Genomic DNA, 18,879 nt, shown 5'->3' with positions numbered 1-18,879 from the left:
GAAGCCACAGCCCCTCTGAGTGGCTGCTTAGGTGCAGCTGCTGGGCACTGGAAGCTAGGGCATGTGTCTGTCTCTTGAGTCACGCCTTCAAATGATGTGTGCTGCAGGCACGGCCCAGAGGCTTGGCCCCCCCCCCCCCCACCGCCCCCGGCGCCGTTGTGCTCCTCCTCACAGCCTGCACCGTCCTTCCAGCTCAGTCAGGCATTCCCTGGCACTGAAACTTTCCCGGTGCACCCATGGCCGGCTGGGGGCTCCCGGGTCTTCCCCAGCTCTAAAATTCCGTGATTGCACGAGGTTACCTTCGGTTACTCCCCGTGGCGGAGAGCCGATGGGCCGATAGCTCCCTCTGGCGGGCAGCGGAGGACGGTCCGCACCCCTTCGCTGCCAGGGCACAACAAGCTGGTTGCCTCTGGTGGACTGGAAACTGTGCATTAACTCCCCCGTCCCCAGTTTCGAAAGGAGAACTCTCCCTCTCCACACATACACTGGATAGACTCCCAGAGACCTGGGCTTTCCCTCTTCTTGGATGGAAGTGACAGAGCCTGCATCCACTGGTCTGGAGAGGCAAAACGCTTGCAGAATCTAGGGTGATTTCCTCCAGAAAGGGGCTGGGAAGCCCCAGAGAGAGCTCTTTCCCCAGGGTGACTAGGGTGGTCCTAGTCACTCTGACTTGTTCTGGTGGTCTCAGGCCTGGACCCAGAAGCTTAGTGGAGCGATGCTGAGGAAGTCTGAGGCCTTCCTTAGGCTGAATGAGTGAGCCCTGACTGCTTACTGCTTCTGTGTGTATGGAAGCCATCCTCCAAACATGTGGGAGAGAGGGTGTGTTCCAGCGGCACCATTTTCTCTGACACCTTCTTCGGGGTATGTGTAGAAGGAATCATGAGCCTGCCCCTAGGGTATTCAGAGCTGGCACCAGGCAGTAACTAGCTGAAAACTGGGGACCTTCCCCCCCACCCCTGCCCCCGCTGTGGACTGCAAGTGGACTCCATCTGCCACCTCTGTTTACTCAGGCTGGGGAGGAGTTTGCTGAGCTTGCAAGGAGACTTTGGCCCATTTTGCAGCCTGTGGGAAGATAGCAGGCCTCGGCACCCATAGGAATCCAAAGTAGAGGCCAGCGAGTACTCCTCCGTGCCTCCTGTATTCCTGGCTCTCACCTGAGGCGCGTGTGAGGGGTTTGGTGGGACAGTGGCACCAAGTCCTGTCTATCACAGAGCAAAGACCAAGGATGGAGAGAGAGGAGGAAGCTACACCGCAGCACAGGTGGCTGTGCGTGTCCTAACTCTCACTCAGACACAAGTTTGGACAGTGGTGTGCCTCCGCTCTCTGACATCCACAAATGTTTCACTCTGTTTTTGGGGTGTTTTAAAAAAGATTTATTATTTATTTTATTCATTTTTGGCTGTGTCGGATCTTAGTTGAGGCATGCGGGATCTTTCTTTGCGGCGCGCGGGCTTCTCTCTAGTTGCGGCATGCGGGTTTTCTCTCTCTAGTTGTGGCGCGCAGACTGCAGGGCGCGTGGGCTCTGTAGTTTGCGGCACGTGGGCTCTCTAGTTGAGGCGCACGAACTGAGTAGTTGTGGCATGCGGGCTTAATTGCCCCGCGGCATGTGGGATCTTAGTTCTCTGACCAGGGATCGAACCCACGTCCCCTGCGTTGTAAGGTGGATTCTCTACCACTGGACCACCAGGGAAGTCCCCAAATGTTTCCCTTTGAATGTTACTTTATTACTTTGCTTTTGCTTTTCTCTTCAAGGTTGCCCTTTTCTTGTCTTGCCCAGATCCTACCCATAGAGGACTTAGGAGAAGTCAGCACTTTGCAACCCAACCTGACCTCCTTGGAGGAAAATCTTTTTCTGAATTTCACAAAGCAAATGAGATGTGGTGTTTGCAGCTTCCCGTGTACTATAGCATCTGCTATCCCATATAAACCTCACGCCAGTGCTGTGAGGTGGGGAGCTAAGTGATTTGCTCTGTGGCTGTGGGTAGTGTAGAGGAGCTGGGACTGAACTCAGGTCTGGCTCGACTCCACAGATCTTTTGTCTCCACCCCCCAGGACTGGTCCTTTTGACCAACAGATGTATCTGTGTTGAAAAGAGCCTGTTTAAATCATAAACCAGAATCCATCCATAAACCAATGAGCCAGACTTGGAGTCAGGTCATGAGTGAGGTGGGAGAAGGTGTTTGGTGCAGAGGCTGGTGGTGTCCCTGGCTCAGAAGGTTTGACGAGGAAGCTTAACCATCTGTCTTTTATTGAGTGGAGCCCACGAGACCCGAGTTCAGGTCCCAGCGGTGTCACTTCAGCCAGCTCAGGCAGTGTGGAGATGTGCCTCTGCCTCTGTGAACCTCAGTTTTGCCATCTGTGCTAGTGGTATCGTGAGGAGGAAGAGAGGTGACACAGGTGAAACTCCTGGCACCTGGTGGGCATTCAATCATGGCAGCTGCCCTTGTTACCCCTACTGGACTTGCATGTGTTGGGGGCTGGCTCTGCCCATGATGGAGAAGGAGGGACCCCAACCCTCCTGCTGGCTTGGGCCCAGAGGAAGCCAGGACGCCTTGTGAAGCCAAGGCAGCAGGTGTGGCCGTGGAGAGGCCACTGGGATTGGCCCTGGACACTGGTTCCTTTTCCACTGTTACCTAGACACACAGACTCCCTCTAGTTCCGGTTTGCTAGAGATAGGAAGTCAAACTTCTTCCAAAGGGCCTGGAGGAGTCGGGGGCTGCAGGAACTGACCTTCCTTGGAAGTCAGAGACATCCCGGGCCTTGGAACAAGCTTCTGATCAGCTGGGTAGGAGCCTGGGGTAGGTGCTGCCAGCCTTGGGGGTAGGACATCAGGGCACGTAGCTGGGAGGTGTGGGCCCACAGACCCAGGCCCTGGGTGAGGCCCTTGCTTCTTTCTTACTTCCTTTGAGCAGGGGTGGGGTTGGGGACAGGGCCACCAGGAAGGATCAGACTGGCATCCCTCAGAGCTTGGGCCCCGTCATTCAGGAAGTTGTACTGTTTAAATCTGGCACCATCTTGTGATCACAGCAGCCTCTTGCAGGGCAGATTTTTCGGGTTTGGGGCCTCTGAGGAGTCAGTCCTGTCACTTACCGGCTTTGTTATTTGGGGCCAGTCCCATCACCTCTTGAAGCCGGTTTCTCCGTCTGTAAAGGGAGGGTGAGAATTCCAACTTCATGGGGTATTAGGAGGATTAACTGAGACCACGTATGCAACGTGCCCAACACGGTGCCTGTTAACTAGTAAACGGCCATGATCCAGCCATTGCTTTCTGGTGATTATTATCACAAGGGCCAGGGACCGAGTTCCCCCACTGCAGCAGGCCAGCAGCGGGGGGAGAGTGAACTAGTCCGTGGCACAGCAGGAACGAGGGCATGGCATGCAGGGCCAGGCTGTGGGGCTGTTGAGGGTCCCAGGAGGGCAGGATCAGCAGCTCCTGCCCCCACCCCTCCAGCTGTACCCTTCTGGTCTGGGGACTGGGGAGATGCAGGGCCCCCTGTGGGCTGCCTAGTGCCAGGGTAATGGAAGCTTGCACTTGTGGGCTGATTCGGCTCCCTTGCTGCTGTTAAAAGCAGAATAGTTGGGCCCTGGAGCCTCTGGGGCCAGGCTGCTTGCCAGGCTTCCGCAGAAACAGCCTACAGAGCAGTCCTGCCCCTCTCTGCTGACGGTGGGTGAGGGGGGCGAACACTGCACCAGCCTTGTCCCTCACACTCCTCACCAGCAGCCCCGAGACTCGGGAGGAGCTTGGAGCCTGAGGTTCGGCTTCTACCTGGTCAGGAGGGCAGGTACCACCCCAGGGGCCCCTCCAGGCTGGGGGCTGAGCGGGCTTAAGCTCTTGGAAATTAAGTGGGACCTGGCAGTGCCCAGGCCCCTCCCCGTGACGTGGGGCTCCTCCCGCCCGTTCTCTCCGCCTTGCCCTGAGGAGTCAGAGTGCGGGTTCCAGGCAGGCATTTCTGACTCCCGGCCGGCCAGCCAGCCAGCTGCACAGCCCTGTCGGGAGGGAACGCAGGTGCCCAGCTCCCAGAGGTAGGAGAGCCCTCAGGGTGGCCCCGGGAGCCTCCAGAGAACCTTCTTCTTGGCTGGGGAGAAGAGCTTTGGGAGCTGTTCTTAGTCTGGTCTGGGCTGGTACCTTCCTGACCTGAGGCTGGTCATTTCTCCCATGGGCGGGGCAGGTGCTCAGAAATCATTAACTCTTGGGTGTAGGCAGGGAGGGCGCTGCCACTGGAGACTTAGTCCCCAGGATCCGTTTTCTTACCCGCTCCCCACGCCTTCTCTCTGCAGACGCCCTGCTGGCAGACTTGGAGTCCACGACCTCCCACATCTCCAAACGGCCTGTGTTCTTGTCTGAGGAGACCCCCTACTCGTACCCAACAGGAAACCACACATACCAGGAGATTGCCGTGCCACCCCCTGTCCCTCCACCCCCGTCCAGCGAGGCCCTCAATGGCACGGTCCTTGACCCCTTAGACCAGTGGCAGCCTAGCACCTCCCGATTCATCCACCAGCAGGTAAGGTGGGGACAGGGACTCGGAAGTCAGCTTCAGGGCACAAGGAGCTTGTCTGGCAGTGGCTCGGAGAGCCAGCGATCAGGGAAGTGGGGAGAAGAGGCAGGAAGCGTCTGGCTCTCCCCACCCGCCGCTGCCACGTGAGGGGGCAGTGACCAAGTGTTAATCACCTGTCTCCTGGTCAGAGTGTGGAAACTCCCTGGTGAGACTGGCTGTGAGCAGGAGCCTTCCGGGGGTGACTCGGGCTGTTCCTTTTCCTCCCCGGGGAGGCTCTGAGCACTGTCCTTCCTGCAGCCTCCATCCCCGTCCCCCGTGTACGGCTCCAGTGCTAAAACTTCCAGTGCCTCCAACCCCCAGGACGGCATCGGCCTTCCGTGTCCCCGAGCCGGCGAGGAAGAGCACGTGTACAGGTACTGCCCAGCTCCTCCCCCTGCTTGGGAATCCTGCGCATCGGTGGGCAGAGGCCACTGAGGCCAGGGACAGGCACGGCACAGAGCTGGAGGGGAGGGGGATTCTGCCTCAGGGGTCACTGGGTTAGACGGCAGAAGGCCTCTCAACTGGCCCGGTGGCCTTATCTGCCGTCACCGTGCAGCAGCTGGGCTGGCTCTCACATCGCCCTGCGTTGAGGAAGGTTCAGCAGCTGAAGCAAGACTTCCTTCTTCCTCTCTTCTTGCCACATCACTTCCCCGCTCTCCGTCCTCTGGCCGGTGGAGACGCTGTATCCCCTCTGCCTTATTCTCCTTGAGGATTTGGGGGCTGCCAGAGCTGGAGAGCGTCTCTCACCGAGGTCTTCCCTTTGCCTCTCAAAGCTTCCCCAACAAGCAGAAGTCGGCTGAGCCTTCACCCACCGTCATGAGCTCCTCCTTGGGCAGCAACCTTTCTGAACTCGACCGCCTGCTGCTGGAGCTGAACGCCGTGCAGCATAACCCCCCAGGCTTCCCTGCAGGTAGGACTAGGTCAGGCCCACCAGGCCCACCTGCTGGCCTCGATCCCAGCAGGGCTCAGGGCTGAGCAGCTTTTCTCTTTTCCTTCTCCCAAGATGAGGCCAACTCAAGCCCCCCACTGCCTGGGGCTCTGAGCCCCCACTACGGCATCCCAGAGAATAACAGCCCGCTGGGTGTCAAAGCTGGGCCACTGACCAAAGAGAAGCCCAAGCGGAACGGAGGCCGGGGCCTGGAGGACGTGCGGCCCAGCGTGGAGAGTCTCTTGGATGAGCTGGAGAGCTCTGTGCCCAGCCCCGTGTGAGTCTCCACTGGGCCCTCCCAGGCAGGGGAAGGTCTCGCCCAGCCCGTCCCGTGCTCCAGGGTCTGCCGTCTCATCCCCAGTGTCACCCGTTCCCTCTGAAGTACCTGTTGTTTGCCAGGCCCTGCACCAGGCCTTGGGGGATGGTGGCGAGTCACGCAGACACCATGCCTGCCTTCAACGAGCCACTATCCATCAGGAAGGACAGACACTGTGCACGCTGAGGGCACCCGTAGCCCAGCAGCTGTCAGCACAGGCTTTGGTGCCACAACAATAGGGTTCACATCTTGGCTGTGCACTTTCTAAGTGTTGTCTTTCAAGCCTTTGTTTTCCCATCTGTAGAATGGGATAAGGGGAAATGGGATAAGGGGCATAAGATCACCTACCTCAGTAGGGGTGAGACCCAATAACACACATAAAGCACGTGCACACAGGACCCATGGTAAGTGTCTACCGAGTCTTATCTCTCCTTGGTGTTACTGTGTTGTTGGAACAACCTCACATGTACGTGCAGTGTTGTGGAGGATACACAGGTTGCTGGGGCTTGTTGAACAGGCAGGCTTGGACTTGGTCTTCTTGGGAAAGGTGCCATTTGAGCTGCCCTCGCCTCTCTCCCATCAGCTCACCTCAGTGCTCTGTCCTGCTGGCTGACAGCAGCCCCTTCCAACGATGGGTCCCCAGGAGAGACTGGGAGCTGGTGGGCTCCCCTGGGGTTGGGGGTGGCAGGACCCCAGTGTCAGCGCTGAGTTGCTGACCCCCTGGAGAGGGGAGGGACATGCTGGGGGTGCACGGGCTGGCCTCTGGGGTCCCCGCTGATGCCATGCCTGCGTGCAGCCCCGCCATCACTGTGAACCAGGGCGAGATGAGCAGCCCCCAGCGAGTCACCTCCAGCCAGCAGCAGACACGCATCTCCGCCTCTTCTGCCACCAGGGAGCTGGACGAGCTGATGGCCTCGCTGTCGGATTTTAAGGTGCCCTGAGGTCCCTCTTTCCTGCCCTGGCCCCTCAGAACCCCCATCCTTCCCCTCCTGTACCTCAGCATGAGTAGCTGGAACTTGGCCCCTCCGTGTTTGGGTGCCTCGCCCTGAGCCCGGGACCCCGCAGGCAGTGCCCTGGCCTTGCCAGGATACGGGGGAGGGAGGGCCAGGCCGGCCACGTGGGGACTGAGCTGCCTCTCAGCCTGTGAAGGCAGGACGTGCTCAGCAGGACATTCCTTCCTCCCTGGGTGCTCTCAGCTCCCAGCCACCCAGGCGAGGGATCAGGAGGCTGGGACAAAGGACCCTGTGTCGATGGCTGCTCTTGGTAGGGGAGGGGGTGCTCTGCTGGGCCGTGTGGGATCCTGTGCCGAGAGGTCATTTGCCCTGGAGCCCCATCTCCCACGCTGGCTGGCTGTCCTCAACACATCCTTTCTTTCTGCCTCCGGCTCCTGAATCCACAGGCCTCTTTCGCCATCCTCCTTCCATCCTCCATGCGCCTCTGAGTCCCCACAAGTTCTCTCTGGGAAACCTCACCCATCAGGCTACTGGGCCAGTCCTGCATGAGGCGCCCCATCCCCTCCCCGCTGGGCCTCCCCAGGCCTTCCAGACCCGAGGTGTTTTATTTAGAGGATGCAGTGCTTTGATGGGGACTGATGGTGACTGAACTCGCCAACAGTTGCTGACTCCACCCTTCCACGGGGGCATGACTTAGGGAATCGGAGGAGGGGAGCCGGCTCTTGGCCCCACTGGTGCCTCCAAACCTCCCTTCGGCTGGGGTTTCACGGAGGTGGAGGATGGGAGCGGCTTGGGCTTGTGGCCCTCATGTGACAGTGATTCTGAGTGGCCACAGTCAGGAGCAAGTACATTGGACTCAAAGAGTTGGCCCGAGGGAGCCCTGCACCAGCACCCTTTAGGCTGCGCTGCTTTTCTGAGATCCCTTGAGAAGCTGCGCTGGTTCTCACTGTGCCCCTGGAGCAAGGTCTCGGGGGATGTAGGAGAGCTGGGATTGTCTGGGAGAGACAGAGCCGAGAGCTGCCTGTGGCTGCCTGTCCCTTGATTGGTGCCTGGGCTGACCTCCCCATGCTCCACCTCGCCTTAGCTTTTTCTCCCTCATCCGTACTCGGATTGGCGGGGGGCGGTGCCCGACAGGCATGGCTCAGAAGCTGCTTTCTGCTGCCTGGGTTTGATGGGAGCCAGGGATATGAAGCCAGGGATATGAAGGAAAGAAAACCTTTTTGGGGGCTGGGTCTTCTTCCAGGGCCAGTCCTCATGCCTCAGCTTCACCACCACCTTGGTCTTGTCAGTGTAGACGGTCTGGTCAGTGTAGACAGGGCCTCTCAGAGCCCTGAGGCCCAGCCTGCCCCTTGCAGTGAGCTTCCTTCCTCATCTCTCCCATCTCTCTCTCCTCTCCCCTCTGTCTTTTGTCTTTCTCCTCCTCCAGACCAGCTCCTCTGCTGTGGCCTTGAGCTCCCCAAGGCTGCTGCCCAACTCAGCTCCATCCCCACACCACATACTTTCTCCTCCTCCTCCTCCTCCTGGGCCCTCTGTATTCCTGCCACCCCCTAGGAAACCCTCCCCTCGAGGCCATGGCCACACCCTGGAGGTCCTCTGCACTGAGGACAATGTGGCCCCCAGCTGGCTTGATTTGGCTGGCCTTGGGGAGATGCCTGACACCCCCAACTCAAGGTCTCCCTCCACGGAGAGTTCTTTGGGGCCACTGGGTGCAGAGAGGCAGGCTCGCGTTTGGAGGGACCCACCAAACGCGAGCCTGGTGAGTGAGCTCTCCAGGGTGCCTCCCGGCCACACTCTACCCCACGCTGGGTGCACAGGTCCCCAGGAGGCTGGGGAACCCCAAGTGCTGTCGGCCAACCCTTTGTGCCCGGGAGAGGCCGTGGCTGCCACATGGGAGTGGCCGTGGGCTCTGGAGGCACTTAGGCCTGAGTTCCCCCGGGGAGCTATGCCCAGCTTCCAGGAAGTAATCGAGCCAGCCGCCGTGGCTGTGGACCGTCAGGCTATCTTCCCGGATACCTGGAGTCTCACGAAGGCACGTGGACAGCAGAAGGAGAGGGCAAGGCCAGAGCCAGGGGAGCCAGAGAGCAGATGCCCTGCCCCAGTTGAGGAGGAGCAGTTAGGTGGAGAGACGCCCACGGTGGGCAGCCTGGTCAGGCCAGCCCAGGGGCCCGAGACCCCCAGGAGGCCAGAGGGCACCACCGAAGCCGCTGCAGAGGCCAGGAGGGAACGGCCAGAACTTCCACAGGCTGTGGTCGTGGACACAGCCAGCACCACGGAGAGGATTTCCACCTCTGGCCAGGCAGGCGTGAGCTCGCACAGCTGCTAGGCATGGCCCCGGCAGGCCGCACGTGGACCACGCCTGGCTAATTGCATGCAGCCTCCCACTCTGCGCATGTTTGCTTGGGCAGCCGATTCCGAGATGCCGTGGCCTGAGACCCTGACAACCAGCACTGGGCAGTGGGCTCTGTGGGGCCGGCGGAGCTCCCTGGGCCCTGGAATTTCTCTTAGTGGCACCCTGCCTCTTGCTTGATTAAGGCTTTTTCCTTCAGATGAGCTTCCCCTGACATCCTGATGGGATGTGTGTGGAGTGGTGAAAAGCATGGGCTTGGGAACCAGATAGAACTGAATACAAACCACACCTCCAACACTTGCTCCCTGGGTGACCTTGGGCAACGCCCCCACCGGCCTCAGTTTTCTCTTCTTTAAAATGAGGGTAATAGACCATTTCCCCCAGAGTTGTCCAGAGGATTAAATGAAGTAATGCCTGGAAAGTGCTTAGAAAGAACATAGCACACGGTCCCCCAGTAAGCCATGGCTGACGTTAACGGTTATTATTCGCTTCTTGATTAAAATTTTAGGCCCTTTTCAAAAACAAAGTAAAATAAAACAACAACAAAAATAACCAAACCAGGACTTCCCTGGCAGTCCAGTGGTTAAGACTCCACGCTCCCAATGCAGGGGGCACGGGTTTGATCCCTGGTCGGGGAACTAAGATCCCGCATGACACACGGTGCGGCCAAAAAAAAAAAAAAAAATAACCAAACTGCTAGAAACAAGTAGGTTATAATGTAAACAAGGAAAAAAAAAACCTGGTTGAAGGATTTACTGTAAGGAAAGACCGCATTTTTTCTACTACGAATCAAAAAAAGGAAGGGAGGGAGGGAGGAAGGGAAATTCTTATGTCCTTTCAAGAATGTCCACTTACATTCTTTCACATAATTCTTGTAATAACCCTGTAAGGCAGCTGAGAAAATACCGTTACCCCATTTCAAGGATGGAGAAGCTGAGGCCCTGGAAGTGAAGTGTCTAACCCAAGGTCAGGGCTGCCTTGGAGGGAGTCTGCTCTGCCCCCTGCCTCCACCCTAGCTCAGCTTGGCTCTTCTCTGGTGGTGTGGTCCTGCCCACCCCTCCTGGGGGCTCTTGAGTGTGGACTGAGCAGCATCTGCTGAGCCCAGAGTGGCCTGTGACAGCTTCCCTCCCCCCCTCAGATCCGCTCCATGATCAGGAGGAGCCGGGAGACCGGCCACGCTCACCCCATGTCCCGGGAGCCCTCCCCTCGTCGCCGGCTGGACCCCGCCACCCTGAGCAGGACCCCGTCCCAGGAGCGGCTCATCGCGGAGCTGCAGGGTCGGCTGGGCATCCAGCCGGAGGTGGAGGAGGCCGAGGGGGCCACGGGGGCCTCTGCCGAGGACTGGCTGACCGAGGGCATCGTCATCACTGTGCAGCCGTGTGGGAGGCGGGCTAGGGGGCAGCTGGTAGAGAAGGTAGTGAGTAGGTGCCCAGGGCTGGGCCAGGGCGGAGGTCCTCCAGTTCTTCCCCAGCAGCGGCCAGAGGGGAAGTTTGGCATGTGGGGGGGTCCTGCATCCCGTGGCCTTGTGAGGCCAGCCTCACTCTTGGTGCCAGAGTGGGAGGGCCCCAGGGAGCCCCTGCTTGCTGAGCTGACGTTTCCTCCACCGTTGCCTTCATCTCTCTCCCTCTCTTCTTCCTCCCAGGTTGTCTTCCCTCCTGGCTCTCCCATTCCCCTGAGAAGAACCTTCTCTGTTCTGCCTCCTCCTCCTCCCAGCCCTTTGCTCCAGCATCGCAAAGACGCCTCGGCCAGCAGCTCTTCTCCCCGGCCCAGCCCGCCCACCTCCTCCACCCTGGGGCCCTCGGCTCTTCCTCGAGGTCCCCTCGGGGTCCAGAGTGCTGGGGCGGGGCCACGGGAAGACGGTGTGCAGGGCCCCACCCCGCCCACTCCTGCACCCCACTCTGTGAGGTCCATGGGCTGCCAGACCGACGAGGACCCACTCTTCCCCCCGATGCAGGCAGGCCTCCCGGGGCCCTGACGCCAGCCCTGCCTGTCCCTGTCCTTACGCTCGAGTGGTGTTCCCACCCTGCACACACACACCCACTCTGTTCCTCCATCCACAAGCCCTGCATGGTACCGTGGTCCTTCCTGAGACCTGGCCTTGACCCTGGACCCTCGCTTAGCCTGATGTCCACGCTCTCACCCCCGAGACGTCAGCTGCCCTCTTTCTTCCCCGTGGGGCCTCCCCTCTGCCTGCCCCTTCTGCCGCCCCTCGGTCCTGCCCCCGGCTCCATCTGAGGAAGCCATTCCCAGAAGGAAAACCAAAACCTATTCCCCCCCTTCAGCCCCAGACCCAGTACCTGGCGAGGCCTCCTTGCTCTCCGGCCCCATCACTTCCCCTCCCTAAGTCCTGCACCTTTTGGTTGGCTTACCTCTCTCTCCCTCTTCATCTCTCCCTGGGCCTCTCTCTCGTGGTTGTTTTTCTCTAGACTTTTTCTCCTGATTTTGGTACTGCTAGTAGGGGAAAAAAAAAATCCATCCTTTTATTTCATCCTAAAGTCCTTTTTGTGAAATGGTCCGATGACAAGGTCTCTTATTCTTTCTTCCTTAATTAAAAAAAAAAAAAAAATTCTTATTCTTATTTCCTCCCCTATCTAAGATCCAGGGCCTGGAACAAAGAGCGGACGGAGAGCTGTGCTGGGCGGCCGGCTGGCCTCCGAACGGCAGCCAGAGCAGCCCTGAAGGGCAGGACGAGGGAGGGGTCAGTGCCAAGGCTGGGGCTTAATGTCCTGCTTGCCGTGTGTTCCCAGGGCTCGGTCAGGCCCACCGTGAGCCCCTCTGACACCAGAATGTCTTGCAGATGCCCCTCCCACCTTGAGGGCTTCTGAAGCCCCCTGGAGGGACTGCACTTCCTGCCTCCATCAGCCCGTCTGTCCAGGAGAGGGGAGAGCCCCTGGTGCTGCGAACCCCATCCCCAAGGCCCGGATGTCCTCACCTGCCCTCTCCCCTCTCCCCACAGTTCATGGCCCAGGGGAAGACAGGGAGCAGCTCTCCCCCGGGAGGGCCCCCAAAGCCTGGGAGCCAGCTTGACAGCATGCTGGGGAGCCTGCAGTCTGACCTGAACAAACTGGGGGTCGCCACGGTCGCCAAGGGGGTCTGCGGGGCCTGCAAGAAACCCATCGCGGGGCAGGTGATGATGGGGGGGGGTGGGGCAGGGGAGGGAGCAGCAGGTGGGCACGGGACCTTGGCTTCTCTGGGAGGGTGCTTTGTGGCAGACCTGGGTCCTGAACCATATCCTGCCTCCATCCTCAGGTCGTGACCGCCATGGGGAAGACGTGGCACCCAGAGCACTTCGTCTGCACCCACTGCCAGGAGGAGATCGGATCCCGGAACTTCTTTGAGCGGGATGGACAGCCCTACTGTGAAAAGGACTATCACAACCTCTTCTCTCCACGCTGCTACTACTGCAACGGGCCCATCCTGGATGTGAGTTCCTGGGTGCAGGTGGTGCCACCTGAGGCTCAGAGAGGTCACGTTACATGGCCGAGCTCACACTGCTAGGAAACTGCGATTCACACTCAGGCCGGGTGCACGGCTCGTCCTAATGCACATTAAGCAGTGCTACCTCTCATCCCCGATTCCCTTCTGCTGAGACTCCCAGAGGTTAGGAGCCCTGCCCAGGTAAATGGAGTGGAGTGTGGGCTCCCTCACTCTCCTGCTGTGTGATGTTAGGGAAACGTCTAGACTCTCTGAGCCTAAGTTTCTTCCCTTATAAAATGGGAGTCACAATAGAACCGATGATCTCAACTGCACATGAGGATTAAAGGAGACAGAGTGTGCCTGGCATATCACATCCTTCAATAAGTCGGAATTCTCAGTGGTATTCAGAGCACGGTTGGGAGAGACCCCCATCTTGGGAGTGTTACACTCTTTCCTTGGCTGGGGCTGGGGGCGGGGGCAGAAGGACGGCCTTGCCTGTGGTTCTCAGCTGTGGGATCTGTCCAGTGGGGCAGCTGCTCAGCTCTGGTCCCACACTTTGCTTTCACAGAAAGTGGTGACAGCCCTTGACCGGACGTGGCACCCCGAGCACTTCTTCTGTGCCCAGTGTGGAGCCTTCTTTGGGCCTGAAGGTACTGAGCGGTACCTTCTCGCTCGCTGTCGCCCGGAGCACTGGGGAGGCGTGGGCATGGTGGGAGACCTTGCTGAGGCTGGAGTCAGGGTGGCTCCTCCTCTGGAGGCCTCATCTGCCCCCCACACCCCCCCTCCTCAGGGTTCCACGAGAAAGACGGCAAGGCCTACTGCCGGAAGGATTACTTTGACATGTTCGCCCCCAAGTGTGGCGGCTGTGCCCGAGCCATCCTGGAGAACTACATCTCGGCCCTCAACACCCTGTGGCATCCTGAGTGCTTTGTGTGTCGGGTAAGGGGCCCCCAGCCCTCCTCTGGAGGGGGCCGAGAGTGGGCAGTGGGGAGAGAAGGGCCTACCTGACTGTGCTTTCTGAATCTGATTTACAGGCCCTGTTTGGGGGTATTAATGAGGTGAGAAGGCAGGGGGTGCACTCCTTCAAGTCCAGTAGGTCCTGGGCCAGGGTTCGTATTGAGGCTGGCAGAAACCAAGAGCAAGGTGGTCCTGTGCAGCAGCCCTGAGACGGGTCACGTTCGGGAGAAGGGTGTGTGAGAGTGAAATGAGATAACGCAAGCATTTAGCAGCCTCAGTGGAAATGCGCAATGGTTTCCAGACTGCATTCTGGGGGGTAATGTCCGCCAGATGTTATTAGAGATCCAGTAAGCATCCCCTGATCAAATAAGTTTGGGAAACTGTTCATTGCCAGACTTCTCAGAGCCTTTAATACCTAAGTGTGCCTTTGGATCTCCAAATGGGAATCTAGGATGCAGAGTTTGACCCTGGAACCCTTTTCTCGACACCAGGGTTTCTGGGCACACTGTTAAGCCACCTGCTGAAGTGCCCAGGCGTAAGACCCGTGTTTGAATTCAGGCAGTGCAACTTAGCAGTGGCAAGTCAAGGTCATAGGGAGAATTCAATAAGCGTTTAGCACCACACTTGGCATGTGGAAGATGCTCAGCAAGGGGGAATCGTTTCGAGTGTGATGACCCTGACTGTCTCCTGCCCATCACCTGGGAGCTGCCTCAGCCCCCAGCCCTAGCCTGAGCCCCCTGCCACCCCCGCCCCACCCCTCTTCTGTCTCCAGGAATGCTTCACACCATTTGTCAATGGCAGCTTCTTCGAGCACGACGGGCAGCCCTACTGTGAGGTGCACTACCACGAGCGGCGGGGCTCGCTGTGCTCCGGCTGCCAGAAGCCCATCACCGGCCGCTGCATCACTGCCATGGCCAAGAAGTTCCACCCGGAGCACTTTGTCTGTGCCTTCTGCCTCAAGCAGCTCAACAAGGGCACCTTCAAGGAGCAGAACGACAAGCCTTACTGTCAGAACTGCTTCGTCAAGCTCTTCTGCTAGGCCCGCTCATCCCTTCCTCTGCCCTGCTTCCCGGCCCAGCCTCCCAACTGCTACTGTGACCCAGAGGCCTCGCCCAGGGGTGAAGGGGCAAACCCGACTGAAACTGGAACCACGTCCTTGGCTGGTGCAGGATGGCAAGAGGGTCCTGAGGGGTCCTGCCTGCTTTTCTTACCCACTGCCAGAGCCTCTGGGCCTCCTTCCTCCTCCTGCAGCTCTCCCCAGGCTGCCAGCTCTTCACCCTCCCCAGAGGCAGAGGCTGGAGGGCTGCACCTGTGTCCCCACGAACCCGCCTGGCCAGGCCAGCACCCCACACTGGAGCCATCTCTCACTCATATTTCGGCAGTGGAGCTGGGGGTGGGGGTGGGGAGGGCAGGCAGGGTCACATGGGGGCCTCTTTTCGTCCTTATCCTCCCCCCACAACCTAATTATCCTTGTTTCGAGAGTACTGGGGGACAGCAGCTCCCTCCAGACAATGCCAGCGTCCACCCATCCATCCATCCAAGGGCGGACGTGTCCAAGTGGCCACGGAAGTTTCCTTGTGCGCCTCCTGCCCTTCCAGTCTCCCCAGGCCTGGGCAGCTGCCCCCCGACCTCTGTAACTGCTCTGGTTCTACTGAGAAAGGCCTCTCCAGCAATAATGTTTTATAGTCACTTCCTCCTTCTCCGGGGATGGTGTGAGGTGGGGTTTCACCCCGTGCCTGGACACTGTACCAACTTTGATAGATTTCTACACTGAGGTTTGAATTCATATCGTCTGAGTTGCTTTTACTTCTCTATACAAAAATGATTTTGAAGAGATTTTAAAGACGTCTCCTTTTGTACCTTTCCCCCGTGTGCACTGCCACTGTCCTGTGTATGCCACGGTGGCTCTGGTATATGGGGTTTGGCTTGGAGTGGGGGAAGCATTTGTATTTTATTTTTTCTTAGCACAAGCAGGTGAACTGGGAGCAGCTCTGTGACTCCCCTTCTCTAACTTCACAGCTCTTCACAAGGACTGTTTTATAAACTGCTGTATTTTGAAACCCCTTCCTTACTATCCAGGCCAGCAAGCTTTTCACTGAAACCGGCCTTAAGGGTGTCTTGCCCTTTGGGGCCTAGAATTCCGAACCTCATCCATCCTGTTCCTGAGGGAGGAGAAGGGGGAAGTACACTTTGTGGGTGCTGTTTCCTAAGTAAGCCATTAGAAGTGTCCACTCCCCTGTGAACTTTCTGGCAACAAAGAGAACATTCTTGGCCTTCTCACTGCTTCTCTGGGGCTTGCTCTTCTGCCTCCTCAGGAAAGCTGGTATCTGATTTTGACCATTAGTCTTGTTGATGCCACTGGGTGCATCCCTTCCCCAAATTTCCTGCCCTCCCTGGAGACTGGTGTCCCGGGGAAAAGAGCCCAGGTCGTTGGCTGGGGGCCTGCTAGGATTCTGGGCAAAAGGACAAGATCTCGCTGAAGCAACAGGAAGCCCCCAGAGTGCTCTCCCCCAAGGATGAGACAGGTAGTGCTGGGGTTCTGGGTTAGTGGAACGGGGTCCCAGTGCGGTCTAAAGTGAGGAAGAGCCAGACCACTCCGCTAGCCTCCTAGCAGAGGCTGGGTGTGCTGAGCCTCTCAAGGAGGCTTCCCAAGGAGGGAAGAGGGTCCCTCCTTGGTGGCAGGGCTGAGAGCAGCCCGGGTCTGGGGAGGTCAGCCAGGCCCCGCCACGGGTCTAATGTCTCCACGTCTACCCACAGGCCTTATTGCTCTGTTTACAGTGACCCTTCCCCTAGAGGACCTGGGGTTTCAGAGGTCCACCCTCTGGGTCAATGGTTATTTGATGATTTTAATTTTTTTTCTCTGTAAACTTATAACCTGGCTTTTCCCCATTTCAATTCCTGTGATTTATGCCAATAAAGTTTGCCATTATTTTCACCTGTGCTAGTGCCGTTTCTCTGTGGTCTGAGATTAACAACTTAGTCCCAGAAAAGATACCAAGCCCTCCCCAGGCTCACAAGGACCACAGTTTGGGGGTAAATCATTGAAGTTCACTTACTTGAGGCCAAAGCCCTGGGGATGGGATCCCTGTCCCACAGGGCACTTGTGGTCCTCCTGGCTTCCTGCATGGGTCAGGCCCTGCCCACTGCAATTTGCCATGGATTCGCCAAGGGCATCCTTACATGGGCCTGGGGGTGGCCTTACACTCACGGATGGGGGAAGAGGTTCAGATAGAACCGATGTGTACAAGGTATCCTGTGAATGAGCACAGAGACAGGATGTGAACCCAGGGCTTGTCTCTGTCTGTGTTCCTACATTGACCAGACACCACCACTCCCACGTTCCGGCACCACACCTCGGGTGTAAAACCTTCCCAGTTGAAAGTGGCTTCACTTACAGTTGCGGATGGCTCTCGACTGCCCCCTGGTGGTCATGTCTGTATTTGCATGCTTCCTCCTTGCTCTCGTCAGAGCCAGAACTCCGGTCTTGGGCCCTTGAGAGCTTCCTGGACAGCTTTGTAACTTCACAGTTTTCCTGTTGTTTGGAATGGTCCTCCAAAAGCTGCATGTTGACTTCTAGTCTGAACCCTGACCCTTTCACAGTAAGCTCAGAAGTGAAAATCACCTTCACCCCTCACCCAAAGATAATATTTCCAGCCCATGTTGGATTTATTTCTATAAATGAACACAGTACACTTCATTGTAATTTGTTTTTTCACTCAATTATACTTTGTATTTAACCATGTCAATAAATAAATATGTGCATCATTTTTTAATGGCTTCATGGTATTCCATTATATTGATGTACTACAATTAGAGACAATATTTATATTTATATCATCAGAGCCAGGATGTCCTTGGGAAGTTACTATGTGGAAACGTATATACTTGGAAAAGTGCATTTGGAGGGAAACAGCCTTCGGGTTTGGAAGGGACTGTATAGCATAGTGAGGCCCATGGGCTTTGAACATGCTCCTAGATTTCGGTTCTGAAGCCACCACTTATCAGCTGATGGACTTGGGTGTATTATTTAACCTCTGTGAATTTTCTTATCAATAAAAGTGAAATACTAATACTGTACCTCCTTGGGGGATTGTTGCAAAGATTAACAGCGGTAATGTGCACAAAGTACGTAGCACAATGCTGGGCATGCAGTTATATCAATACATTGTCACTAAAAAGAGATCTTAGCAGTAATGGACTCCAGCAGTTCTCTATACAGGCTCATCATCAGAGGCACCAGGAGGCTTGAAAACAACATACCAAGGTTTCTAACTTGGTCAAGTGAAAAGGGTGGAGATAGGGAGAACCCCTCGCCACTTCTGACCTAGGATCTAAGCTCATTCATTAAAAACATATTTATTTTATTCTATTTATTTGGTTGCGCCGGATCTTAGTTGTGGCAGGTGGGCTCCTTACTTGCGTCTCCAGGGCTCCTTAGTTGTGGCATGTGTGTGGGATCTAGTTCCCTGACCAGGGATTGAACCCGGGCCCCCCACATTGGGAGCATGGAGTCTTATCCACTGTGCCACCAGGGAAGTCCCAAAAGATATTTATTGATCTAGCACAATTGTTCAAATAAGTGTTGAATGAAGGTGTAATAAAGTAAGTTGACATCTAGTGATTTCCTCCTATATTCCAGGAACTGTGTTGTCTTAAGACATATCGCTCTAGAATGTGAATACTATTATCCCCATTTTACCGATAAGGAAAGGGAAACAGAGGGTCAGCAAGGTGAAATCACTTCCTAAGATGACACAGCTAGCAAGTGGCAGAACAAGGATATGCATCCAAGGTTATCTGTCTGCAAACCCTGCATCCATTTATTCAACAAATATTTATTATAAGCTCACTATGTGCCAGGCACAAGGCAAAAATCTTTGCAGAGAGAGACAAACAACAATGTAACAAATAAATTATATAGTGTGTTACAAGGTGTAAGTGCTGCCAAAAAGATAGAACAGAGGAAGCGGGGGAGTGGGAGTGGTTTTTGGGTAATTTTGAATAGGGCAATCAGGGTAGCCCTCCAGCAGGTGATATTTGAGCGAAGACTCGATGGAGGTGTGGATATCGGCAAGAAGGCTTCCAGGAAGAGGGAATAGCTAGTGCAACATCATCCGGCTGGAAGGAAATGAATCAGTTGGCAAATCGGAGATTAGATTATAGGGGTGGAGGTGGGGAACAGATCATGTAGAGCCTTGTAGGCTATTTAAGTTTTAGGCTTTTTACTGAGGGGAAAATGGGGAGCCTTTAAAGAATTTTGAGCAGATGAGGAAAATGATCCGACTTAGGTTTTAAAGGATCCCTTTGTTTCGATAGGGAGAAGAACAAACTGTAGAGGAAACAAGAGACCATTCTGTTTCTAAACCATGAGCAATTTTTTTTTCTTTTTTTTTTTTTCATGAGCAATTATTTCTCAGCTCCAC

General features: G+C 56.5%; 1 protein-coding gene across 12 annotated transcripts in view; it reads left to right on the top strand.

Annotated features, from left to right (window-relative positions):
* PXN (paxillin) overlaps window positions 1-14,585 on the top strand; it is a 41,826-nt gene extending 27,241 nt beyond the window's left edge. The window contains exons 2-15 of one of the 12 annotated variants that reach the window (XM_059895459.1): window positions 4,279-4,505; window positions 4,797-4,912; window positions 5,312-5,448; window positions 5,542-5,743; window positions 6,579-6,714; window positions 8,162-9,031; window positions 10,221-10,496; window positions 10,725-11,036; window positions 11,679-11,780; window positions 12,039-12,209; window positions 12,332-12,505; window positions 13,068-13,149; window positions 13,290-13,438; window positions 14,229-14,585. In XM_059895459.1, coding sequence (XP_059751442.1) covers window positions 4,279-4,505; window positions 4,797-4,912; window positions 5,312-5,448; window positions 5,542-5,743; window positions 6,579-6,714; window positions 8,162-9,031; window positions 10,221-10,496; window positions 10,725-11,036; window positions 11,679-11,780; window positions 12,039-12,209; window positions 12,332-12,505; window positions 13,068-13,149; window positions 13,290-13,438; window positions 14,229-14,495 — 3,221 coding nt within the window. In that variant the 3' untranslated portion in view covers window positions 14,496-14,585. Of the gene's footprint in view, window positions 1-4,278; window positions 4,506-4,796; window positions 4,913-5,311; window positions 5,449-5,541; window positions 5,744-6,578; window positions 6,715-8,161; window positions 9,038-10,220; window positions 10,500-10,724; window positions 11,037-11,678; window positions 11,781-12,038; window positions 12,210-12,331; window positions 12,506-13,067; window positions 13,150-13,289; window positions 13,439-14,228 lie in introns of all 12 variants that reach the window. The other 11 variants (XM_059895458.1, XM_059895460.1, XM_059895457.1 and 8 more) reach the window with 11 other exon arrangements.
* The last annotated feature ends 4,294 nt before the right edge of the window (window positions 14,586-18,879 follow it).

The sequence above is a fragment of the Balaenoptera ricei genome, chromosome 14 (genome assembly GCF_028023285.1).
Source record: "Balaenoptera ricei isolate mBalRic1 chromosome 14, mBalRic1.hap2, whole genome shotgun sequence".
NCBI lineage: Eukaryota > Metazoa > Chordata > Mammalia > Artiodactyla > Balaenopteridae > Balaenoptera > Balaenoptera ricei.
Note: the sequence above shows the minus strand (reverse complement) of the source record. Positions and strands in the feature narration are given on the sequence as shown.